This window comes from Dendroctonus ponderosae, unplaced genomic scaffold (assembly GCF_020466585.1).
Source record: "Dendroctonus ponderosae isolate FM_Combo_2020 unplaced genomic scaffold, Dpon_F_20191213v2 Dpon_F_20191213_5, whole genome shotgun sequence".
Lineage (NCBI taxonomy): Eukaryota > Metazoa > Arthropoda > Insecta > Coleoptera > Curculionidae > Dendroctonus > Dendroctonus ponderosae.
Genome location: NW_026018715.1, coordinates 4,931,617 through 4,943,793, shown reverse-complemented (window position 1 = coordinate 4,943,793; position 12,177 = coordinate 4,931,617). Strand labels below are relative to the sequence as shown.

General features: G+C 33.6%; 1 protein-coding gene across 1 annotated transcript in view; it reads left to right on the top strand.

Moving 5' to 3' along the window:
* The first annotated feature begins 8,382 nt into the window (after positions 1–8,382).
* LOC109541317 (trypsin-1) overlaps positions 8,383–12,177 on the top strand; it is a 7,479-nt gene continuing 3,684 nt past the window's right edge. The window contains exons 1-4 of the mRNA XM_019910145.2: positions 8,383–8,667; positions 8,747–8,828; positions 8,889–9,116; positions 11,288–11,540. Of these exons, the coding sequence (XP_019765704.2) occupies positions 8,628–8,667; positions 8,747–8,828; positions 8,889–9,116; positions 11,288–11,540 (603 nt within the window). The 5' untranslated portion in view covers positions 8,383–8,627. The remainder of the gene's footprint in view (positions 8,668–8,746; positions 8,829–8,888; positions 9,117–11,287; positions 11,541–12,177) is intronic.

The window sequence follows — 12,177 nt, the reverse complement described above, 5'->3', positions numbered from 1 at the left end:
TTCTGCCCATTGATTCTCTCTCAAAAAGTCCACTTGGCATTTGAACAGACAATGAAAATTCACTTCGATTTGAAAACTTCAACTACCGCACTTGTCTTCGGAATTTCGGATTTAAGAACGCGATTGACACGACACAAAGATCACGCGACCCTTGCAAAGCTGTAGGAAAACTTTAATTAGTAAATAAAGACATTAAAAAGTGACTTTGTGTACTAGAAAAATTAGTATATTAACTAAATAAGTAATAGATTCAATATGAGATGATTAATTTAAGGTGGAAGGAAACACCTTATTTAAATATTAAAGATACTTCAGAAATTAATTTTGACTATTTCATAACATTCTTAGAAACGACAATATATGTGAAAAAGACAAGAAATATCCTAGAATATATATAAAAAATATAGAAATAAAAAAAATATATAAAGTTCAGAGCTGCAAAGAGCAGTAAGCTGTTGTAAGTACAGCTGTTGCTAGTAGAAGAAACGTTTTGAAGATCTGTTTTCCCTGACATAATATTTATGTTAGGGAAATAAGTAACAAAATGTTAAAATAAAATATAAATAGTGTGACTCTACAGAAAAAATTAGTACATACCTTTGTAGTAAAGTAAATATTTGATAAATTTACTTAGCATCATACAAAAGAGGACACTGCCGTTTCCAAAAAGCCACTTGGTAAAATCCGCTCAATCCGCAATAACAATTCAACAAAAATCGCAAGGTAAATTTAGCAAAAACCGTAATACAAACTCCGCAAAATTGTACGTACATACTAGCAGCATAAATGTTGCAAATAAAGTCTACAACCCTGATTGCCATCTACTACTACAAATTAAATAGCCGTTCGGATCCAGACCACTAAAATTCTCTAAAATTTCGACTTTTTCTCAAAAAACTGAACTCCATTTAAAGGCTTAAATTTATAAGAATAACAGCAAGTTTCTTTATAAGCTTGATCTGGACCAATTACAGCTTGAAGAGCGCTGAACGGCAAACAAAACTGGAATAGTCGGTTGGATCCTGACCGATAAAATTCCCTAGCACGGATAGTTTGGCCAAAATCAGTTGTTTAAAGTGTAAACTTTGGAAAACAGCTCGAAATCGAAAGCCAGGCTCTCTTGCAGCCTCTTAAGGCTCTATTCGCTAGACCATCACAAAGTGATACACAAGTAATAAATCTGGATTCTGGGTAATGTCCACTTTTGAAAGCAGTAAAAAGTTTAACTTACAGCAGAAAAAAACACTAATAATTGACTTTAGTTTGAAGGCAAGCAAAGGAACAACAACATGTTCGCAACAATGATTACTCTATTTTTACTACTGCGGAAAACTTAACCATTTAATGTTGCAAAACTGAGTTAAAAAGACCTAAAATTTTAAAACTCGAACTATCCCTATCGGGAATACAAGAACCGTTTAATTTCGGGTGTATTTCACAGAAGAAAAACACCAATAAGTTTAGAATTCGGAGAAGAAGAAAAATTCAGATAATTTTTTAAAACACAAAAAAGGACCGAAGTAGCAGAACGGTATATCTTTATGGCATAGTACATATACTATAGCCATAGCCGCAAATGAAGTTCAGTGAAATTACTGAACTCAACCCAGAATCCAGAAACCCCGGAGGTTCGTCGTCGTTTCTCGCCGAATAAATATTACATGCACCAAAATAATAACAAAGTACAATATGGGGCTAAACCATTCTACATGGCAATCATGGGCAAATAATGCCAAACTTACCGAAATCTGCATCGTGCGACCTGAAAACAAAACGGAAAGATTCGTTAGTCTAACAGAAAATCATCAGTTGCTTCAGATTAGCAAAGTAAAAAAGTGAAACGTAATGAAGCCGTAAAACTTATCAAATAGGAAATAATAAGGAAACAGGCAGTTCAATCCAGATTTTCTTCTTACCAGCAATCAAAAAGCTGGCCCTCATCTTCAACCATCCCAGCCAGTATCGGCATAGTTGCGATGCACCTACAAGTTACCCTCACATCTCACACATACACACACAACAAACACTCACTTTGGATAAACCCACCAACCCTTCAACGTTACTTTTATGGCCCAAAATGGTAATATTTCAATAGCAGAATTTGCAAACTGGTATCCAGCTATGAACACTACCAGCAAACTGAATTTTCAATATTCCTTTCAATCGCTTCATGCGATTTTGTGTTTTTTTTTCACGTTCCAAACACACCAGGCGTTAGTACTAACATGATGATATAATTGTTTGCTTGTTCGTCCCTTTCATGTGTGAGTGAGTCATGGCTTAACTTTGCTGTTCGATTTCAATTTTTCTCTCAGTGAAAGGTAAACATATCCAATCAAATACGCAGTACACTTTTATGTTAAATTAAAACCGACAGTTAAAGGGAGCAAACATTTTCGGTTTGACGTATTTCTAGATTGACGGAGTTTATAAATTAGGCATAGATTTAGCCCGTCTACAATCGCTTTATTGTCACCATTGAGACCGTCAAAATATGTAATTTGAGTTTGTTGCGAGGTCCAGATCATTATTTTGTTCGATTTTCATAAAACTTTGTTATGTTAAAATCCCTAGTTTTCCAATATTTAGGAAGGCTTTTAATAATTTAGAAATATATTTTTATGAAGCAACTAAAGAATAATGATGTGACTGACTTGACTCTGCAATCTGAATATAACATACTGCAAAAGTACCAAATTTCTTCAAAATAAAGTTACGGGCTGCTTATCAGACCATTGGAAAAGTTGCGCAACAGCTAGATGTGCTTAATTATTAATGAAGAGGCCAGGAAACACTAAAATGCCTGCAAAAGCCCAAAGATTTATGAATATTGAGTTGAACAGTGGCTGATTCGAGGTCTGGAGACGAATTCAAATTGGGTATCGGACGGCTTTATCCTAATTTGAAGAACAAAAAACGAAAGAAAAATTTATCGAAACCGTTTCCAGAATAAATATTCAAATCTCCAGTGATAAAAGCTTTCCAATGTTGCTGAATTAATACAGATCCTTTGAGTTTTACTTCAGTAGAAAAACATATGTTAACATTTTTCTGGTAATACATAGATTTGCAATAAATTTTCCAAGGTTTTTTCGTTTCTATACTGCTTTGTAATGTAAAAGTATCAAAATTATGTAAAAATATTAAAACAGCGCACAAAAAGTCCGGAACTTATTGTTCAATAAACCTATTTTTTAGTATTGCTTATAACAATTTTATTATTTTATTTATTTATTATTTTTAAGAACTTAGGAAATATGTATGAATAATAAATCATAGAGGCAAACATATTTTTACTTTCAAGCTGTATTGGTCTCCTGAGCCATTTACTTTCTGTACCAAAAAAAAATCACAAAAGACACAAGTGTTTGTGATACACCGTTATAGAGTGATTTGTTTGTGCCCCGTCAACAGCACCCAACAAATCATGCCTAACATTTTGCTTTTTAACATCTGCCAGGTTTCCAAAATTTCGAATTTTTGTCTGCTTAGTTTCACTCACAAGAGTTCTAAAATTTACAACAACCGCACTTTATACTTATTAATTGGCTGTATTTTTGCTTACTATTTCGCTCAAATTTTCTTTTCTTTTGAGTATTTATATTATTGTTCTCGTTCGAGATATGAGAGTCGTGGTCAGAAAGATTACACAAATACAGGTAAAATAGCTCCAGCCGAAAATTTAGAAAATGTAGAGTACGGTTGTTTAGAAAATTGTAGAACTTTTGTTAGTGAAACTGACTACAACAAATTGTTGACAAACATATTTTGGAACCTGGCCGATTTTTACCATGAAAATGTACTTTTCTTAAACTGGGGTGTACTATAAAAAAGAGATGCCAAATAAATTCTAAAGGAGCACAAAGCAAATGTGTATAAAATTATAGTTTATCTGTTCAGACTGGAAACATTTGGGTTTGTAAAAACGTTTTTGTTATATACTTAATACTTCGAAAACACGAATAAGACAATTAGAACGTGTTTTAATATATACGAATTCTAGAATAGAAAAGCATGTCCTGATGCTAAGATATGTACGCCCAGAAATATTTCAAATTCTAACCTAAGCGATTCTCCTTTAGAGAATATCCAGAGCTTTTCTCAGTATGAAAGCCATTATACATGATCTAATTAAACCGAATCTGAGTTAAACGTCAAGCAAATGCACAATCTATATGTAGAAAAGTGTAGTGCACACTGCCTATTAGAAAAAATATTGCAGAAAGTGACTTTAAAATATAATTTGCTAAATTTTAAAATATAGACATCATGTAGCAATGTTGAACTCACAAGCCCCACAGAAGAATATAATGTACCTACACATAAAGAACCCTAAATTACCAAGAAAAAAGTACGCAAGCAGATCAGATATTTCGCTTTTACTTTTGATATGCAGAAAGCATTATCCTACAATTATATGGCCACTTATGTCGACTATTCTTATAAAATAAGACCGATCCTAGCAGAAACGATACTTATAGAATAAGTATCGTTTCTGCTAGGATCGAGAATTCAGTCTCAGATAGTCTACAGTCAATCTTAGTAAGTCTAAGGACAGTCTTAAGATATACGAGTCATAAGTCATAGTTAATGTTCGGTTACAACTAAAATCTATTGTTTCTATTAATTTGGAAATAAATTGTTTTTAAAAATAAACCTTCAAATTAATCTATAAAATTTTACCCAAAATTGTCCGTGTCTTCATTGCACTTTATAGACGAAATATGTAGGTACCTATGTTTTTTCTTAATTTTTTTAAATTTTTTTAAATTTATTTCTTTATTTCAAATTACATTCTTATTTACTACATATTTAAATAGTCTCTAATACTATAAGGCTCTAACTCAATTAATATCTGTTTTAATTTATTCTTAAACAATTTTTCAATTCTTACTTTTTTATGTTTATGTTTATGTTGTTTTCTAGTTTATTAAAGAATTTTATACCCATATAGTACGGACTCTTTTCAGACAGTGTTAGTCTGTGTGTTGGATACAAAATGTTTCCCGTGCGGGTGTTATGATCTTGGTTAACGTTGTTATCGTGTAAATATATACTCTTAAAAACACATAATATTGCCTCAAAAATGTACAGACCGTACACGGTTAAAACACCTTTTGATTTAAAAACGCCTTGACAAGACTGCAAAGGAGACATTCCGTAGATAGTCCTTAGTATACGTTTTTGTACTGTAAATATATTTCGAGCCCTCGAGCTACTCGCCCAAAAAAATATTCCCTGCCTAAGTATTCCTTCAAAGTTTGCGAAATACCAGGCCTTGCGTGCCGTTTCATTCAGGTATCTTGAAACATTTCGGATACAAGAACATATTTTATTTAGTTTCTTACTAAGGTAATCAATATGGCAAGACCAGTCTAAAAATTCATCAATATAAATCCGCAAAAACTTTGTGCTACTACCTACTGCAATTTATACCCCTTCAACAACAATGGTGTCTGGTTTCTGATTTTTATTTAATTTGGTTCTAAACAGAAATGTGTTTGTTTTTTCTTTATTTAAGCATAACATATTTTTTCCAAACCATCTTTCTGCTGATGTAAACAAAGTAGTGGCATTWCMCACKAGTTTAGGGATTGTTTTCCTCCTACTAGCAGGCTTGTATCATCTGCATACTCCGTTAGCAGAAAATTTGGGGTAAGACATTCGTTGTTAATGTCATTCATAAAGACTATAAACAAAATAGGTCCGAGCATACTCCCCTGTGGCACACCTACTGTGCTTTGCGAAATTTTTGATTTGTAGGACATACCGTCCTGGCGTATAATCACCCTTTGGGTTCTCTTACTTAAATATGAGCGAAACCACTCAAGAGCGCGCCCCTTGATCCCATAAATTTCTAGTTTTTTCAGCAGTGAATTTCGATTCAGACAGTCAAATGCCTTTTAAACATCCAAGAATATTCCTAGAGCCATGTCGCCGGCCTCCAGATGTCTCAAAATTGCGTCTGTGAACTGAACGATCGCCGTTTGACTGGATCGTCCCTTCATGTACCCATGTTGGTTTCGCGAAAGAATATCAGACTCCATCATAAAATTCATTAACCCTTTGGACATGACAACTTCAAATAACTTTGAGAAAGCCGGAATCGCCTTTATTCTTATAACATGGTCTAATTGCAGACAACTTTAAGAGATTCAGGAAACACTCCTTCTCTCAGTGAGTTATTTATGACAAAGCAAATTACCTGGGTTATAGCCGGAATGATATGACGCATAAGACTTGTGGGCAATTCATCGTCACCACTACTATGTTTGTTCTTAATTCTGTGCGCTAATTCCAATATTTCCTGTTGATTGTTTTGATTTGATTGAAATTTGATGTTTTATGTGCAGGATTCCATAATTTTCGTGATAATGAGGTGAATTTGTACGCATGAAACAAAACTATTGCATTCAGAAATACCGAAGAAATAGCTTCTTGTTGCTTGAAGCATTAACAAAATGTAGCTACGCAAAAACTTGTAATAACCTACAGAAGTGTATGCTCTGGCTTAAAGTTGTTCAGTCCTTCAAGAGCGCCGTCGAAATTGCCCACAAATTTTTATATTTTGGGCACTTTTAACGAACAATTGTGCTTCCCAAAGATGAAAGAATCAGTCTATAACTACTCCTTACTGTCTGTACATGCACCGAACGAAGACAAGAACGAGTTGTGACAGACGCATTCTATGGCACCCTGGAGAGTAAAATCGGAACACCATCTGAACAGGATATTCAACATACATTAGGCGATTTTAACGCAAAGCTAGGAAGAGTAGCGGCAGTAAGGTCCCACATGGCTACAAAAAGCCTACACATTCTCAAATGAAAATGGGCAAACACTTGCTGATTGCGTCGTGATTGATTGAAGGCATGGAAGCAACGTCCTGGATGTAAGAAGTTATTGTAGGGCAAAAATGAGAATCAGGATATCAGGTTTAAAAAATAGGCAGTCCAAACAAGACTAACCGTGGGTACAGCGAAATTCGAAAACGAAGAAATCAAAAGGCGTTTTCAGGCGGAGATAGAAGCCAACAATTTGCAAATACAGATGACATCGACACGAGATGGAAATCACTATCCGAAGCAATCATAGGGGCCAAGTGTGACTGTAGGGGTAAAGCCAAGAAACAAAAATAGAAACCACTGGTACGATCCGGAACGTACATAAGGAAGGAAATACTACAAGACTAGTAATGACGCAGGATCTTACTGACGACAATGTTTGGGGACGGTGAAGTGCCCAATCAGATGGAGCAACTTTAGTGGACTGTATTAAATTTATTTGTCTCCACAGGCGCACTGGACGCTTTATGGTCGGTTGAATGAACAAACAAAATTTCTAATACAAAATATATATATTTGAAGGACCACTTTGGTTCGTGCCAAAGACACTTATTTTATTGTACAAAACAAGAATGAAATTTGTAAGCAACTATTTCCGAGAGAACAAAACGGGAGCGAAATTTAATTCTTACGGTGCTACGTCGACCGGAAACCTCGGTGGTTCGATTTCTTCTCCATTTAAGCCGTAATGTGCCGACGTGCCGTTCAAGGGATTTAGATTGTTTGAGGTTTCTCGAACGACAACAACAATAAATTCAGACAACTGAGAAGAGAAGTTAATAAACTACTAAGAAACCAAAGCGCAAAACATTATCAGGAGCTGGAGGAAGTGGAAGCAGTTGGAAGGAACAACACCAGGAAACTCTATAAGACAATTAGATAAAAGCGAAATAAATAATGGCTTAGACCCAGAACCAACAACAATATCAAGGACGACAACGGATACCAAATATTTCAAACATGGAAAGAGTAAGTACTTAAGGATGAGTATGAGATTTCGAATATTGCATTTAACTTTTTAATTTAATTTTTAGTTTGAAATGGTCGTCAACCCATTTGACTCCTTGATACCTCTAGAAACACAAGAAAATTCGACTAGGAAAAGGTAAGTGAGCTCAGCAACTGTATTCTCCTCAGCAGCAAATTTGTCAAACACTACAGGTCGTGATATCCTCCGAGTAGTGGCGTATAGCTACTCAGACTATTTCATTATCTTTCAATTATTTTTTAGTCACCTACATTTTGTGTACATAACTGCACATTATCAATTTTTTTTGATAATTGACAGACCGAAGTGGAATGGTTTAATTTTTCTCTGGGAATATCGTATAGTTCTTTGCTTTTAAATAACTAAAGTAGGAAAATCATGGTAAAACTTATTTTATTGTTCAGCTTCAACTAAAGGTTTAAATATTGAAATTTCTGTAGAATATTCGATATGTTTAGTAACCGAGTATCTTCTGCACATTTTGTTTCCAAGTAACACTTCGTTCCCTTTAGTCATGCTCGATTCGTTCTGTTCAATTTAGCAAACGTATGCTTACCAGCAAATTAACTATTGCAGTGGCGATGTAAAAAAGTATTTATTTTTAATTAAAATGTTCGTGCTATTTCAGAACAATAACTGATTAACTGCACTGCTTGTTATCTTTAAAGCTATTATGTGCAATGAACGACAACCACACCAAACCACGTGAGGAGGTTTTTAACCGTAAAACCTACCTGAATATGTATTTATTTTAATAATGTGGATTATAATTGATTAATCAATTTCATAGGCAAATGTCGATGATACACGTTCTGTTAATTCCAGTTGTACTAGGTGAGTTATACATTATCTACCTAAGATTCAGTTGCTAAATCATTGTAAGTAGATTAAAGAAACTCAATAAATTTTTTAGTTACCTTTACGACATGTTTGGAACGAATTGTTGGCGGAAATCAAGTGGATATAATGAGAGTCCCTTACCAGATTAGCGTATTGTAATGAACTTTTTTGCAATGGTTTTGAATAATGTAAAACACAGGCCCGTTTTTTTTAAGGCAAGATTTGCAATCGATTTGCGGGGGAGCATTAATTGGCTTAAGGTATGCTCTATCAGCAGCCCATTGCTTTCATACTCCAGGAATGTACAGAATTCGAGCAGGTAGCAGTTTAAAAGACAGTGGAGGAGAGATAGTAAATATACGAAAAGTATTGCTTCATCCGAAACGAACAACCCGTCTCTATGAATATGATATTGCTATTTTGGAGTTGGAACGTCCAGTCAAGTAAGTCTCTAAAAATTGAAATCAGGCTTAAAATGTTTGGATTTTCACAAATATGGGCTTTGTTATGACTTAACTGGCTTAAAGTTTTAGATCATTTAGATGTTAGACATTGTGCAAAAAAAGAAAAATGTTTAATGCTTGAATTACTCATGGCTCCTCTAAATGATACTAATAGTTGCGACTGGTGCCACATTCAAAAGAAATATGCTTCCATATACATAGTAGCAAAAATTGCTTGTGAAAAAAAAATTGTGAATATTATTAAGCTATTGGTTTTTGGGGTTATTTTGCATTACATTTTTATATCATTGACCATTATTTTGGAATTGAAAGATACTTATTAAAAAAAATATTGCAGTTTGAAATAATAATGTATTTTAGCATATACATTTCCAAAAACTGCGAACATTGGAACAATCTAATATTTACTTGGATTATTTCTACTTATTATTAGCTCGATACTCTTAAAGAATACGTTTCTCTTTGCACGTCCGAATAAGAATTTACTATCTGTCTATTTGTCCGAATCTGAATTTACAATTGGAACGGGTTTTTTGCTTTTTTCGAATCAGTAGGAACTTACGCATTAGAAATTGCAACATGTTTATATTCATTTTATACTGCGCCGCAAGTTTAACGCGTAACTTAAATATTTCCTAATTTTGAGTGTAAAAATTATTCTCATATTATCAGTAGGTAATCTGATTTGGACATTTTTTATAACGAATTACAGCTCTAATCTGGGACAAAATTCAAGTTATAAGATAAGCAAGAAAAATTATTTAACATTTCGTGCAGGGTGTTTAATGTTTAGATGTAATAAACATATTGTAAATAATTGCATGCTTTCTTAGTTACAGTTTGAAACAGAAAGAAGGTATACGCCATACGGTGTTATAACCTGATGTCTTCTGCGTGTATCTTGAGCCATTCAAGGCTTTGCAGATACTAAAATAAACTTTAGCAGCTTAACTGACTGCACAGAGAGAAATAAATATATTGATGAAATAAACATTTTTGACACAAATTTTCTTCGCAAAAAAAAGTTTAAGTAAATTTATAAAAAGAATCTCTCGAATCTCTCCGGATAAACTGACCTCAGAAACTCAGAAATCATGAGGCTATGAAACTAGAGCAGCGCATACTTTGGTTCTTCTCTCTGGCCTACCCCTCACATTGCCCGCAGAAAATTTGAAACTTTGACCAAGAAAAGATGACATTTTTTAAAACCCTGGACAACATATTTGTTAATTTTTTTTTTGGTTATTTTATAACTCCAATTTTACCTAAGAATAGATGTTTCGATAGGGGAATTGGGTTCGATAGGAAAATTTTCACAGTCGAAATTAAAAAATTCATAAACTATGTGTTAAGTTTGCGGCGCAGTGTATAAATGCAATCGATATAAAAAAAATTTCTTGCTTCAGTGAGGCGTTTTTTCAAGTGGTTTGAATAAGAAAGAAACCATGGTGGGTTTCCTTTAAACCACCACGACAGAGTTGCATTTGAGAGAGAATTGGACCAATTCAATGTAAAGATAATAATGCTTGTTAAATTAACGGTTTTTACAGTCACATTAAATTATTCATAAAACCATCTATATGTGAGTGAAACGGGGCATAAGGTAGCATTTCCACATAAAGAAATTCATTATTTTTTAAATCTCATAAACCTCGATAGTGTACATGAAAGCAATAAATATTTCTTCTATTCTGTTTTCTCTAAAAAACATATAATGTAGAGACTGATATTGTAATGATGCCCTTTATCTAGTTCTGCATTTAGATGAAATACATGTTTTATAAAATTACATTTAAGTACTAGCAATACAGTTCAAAAATTGGAGGTTGGAGAAAAGGAGATATTTAAAATACATTCTAACCCACAACTCATATACAGATATTGTGAAGAATTATCTTCAACGTAAAAAGTTTGTACATGAAACTCTTTATTATTTAATTTATTGCAATAAAAAACCATGACAATTAGTGCTTAAATCAAGTTTATAACGGCGATCAAAAGAGATACATTTTGTAGGCAGTTATATAGTTCAGACTGGACTTGCTTTGATGGGAACCCCTTCGTTGTTTAGCATTGAAAACAGTAATTGGTTTTCCAAAAAATTGCAGTTTTTACCAGCTGATATTTATCAAACATTGAATTATTTGCAGATTCAAAAGCACAATACAACCGGTACAGCTGCCGGACAATGACGCGTTAATAGTTCCTGGAATAAATGGTATGATTTCTGGATTCGGCGATACGTACACTGCTGAAAATACTGGATCAAGGGTTTTAAGAGTAGCTCAAGTCTCAGTCCAAAATTTAAAATCGTGTGAGAAAAGCTACAGTTTATATGGAATACCAATAACCTCTTCAGTTTTCTGTGCAGGATCTCCTCAAGGAACAAAAGACTCTTGCCAGGTAGGTTAAACACCATATATACAGAGTTACAGGAAATTCTGCGTTCAAAAATATGACATAGTTAATAGCTAAGATATGCTTGAAAACGTTCCGTTTGCGCGATACAGCGTGTCACAAATTAATAGGTTTTGCCGATATTACCGAAATAAAAGCAAGAAGAATACATCTTTATTTTGGTGGTATCGGTTTTTCTCGACAGCTTCTAGCGCTTATAAGATATACATATACTATACGGCACCGACGTTTGCGGCTAGCCCGTTTGTTTTTTGCAAAGTATTATTTGATGCATCCACAGATGCCTATCGGGTGCACATTTTAAAAATATTTTTGTAATGTACAGAGTGTCCCAACAGCCCTAAAAGTATCAAAGTTGTGTTTTTCTAAATGAAATACCCTATATATTAATGCATTTTTGGATTTTCTGAGCTAAATATAAAGGTTTTTTTTTTATAATTCGAATTTTATCAAAATCTAATATTATTTTCATGTGTCAAATACTTTAAAATTATTTATGTAAACGTAATTCGTAGTGTAGTGTAACAAGAAATCATATTTTATATGCCAATGATAATAAAATTACCATTTTATACAGGGTGTCCACAAATTTAAACTAATCAAATAAGAACTTTAAGTGGCT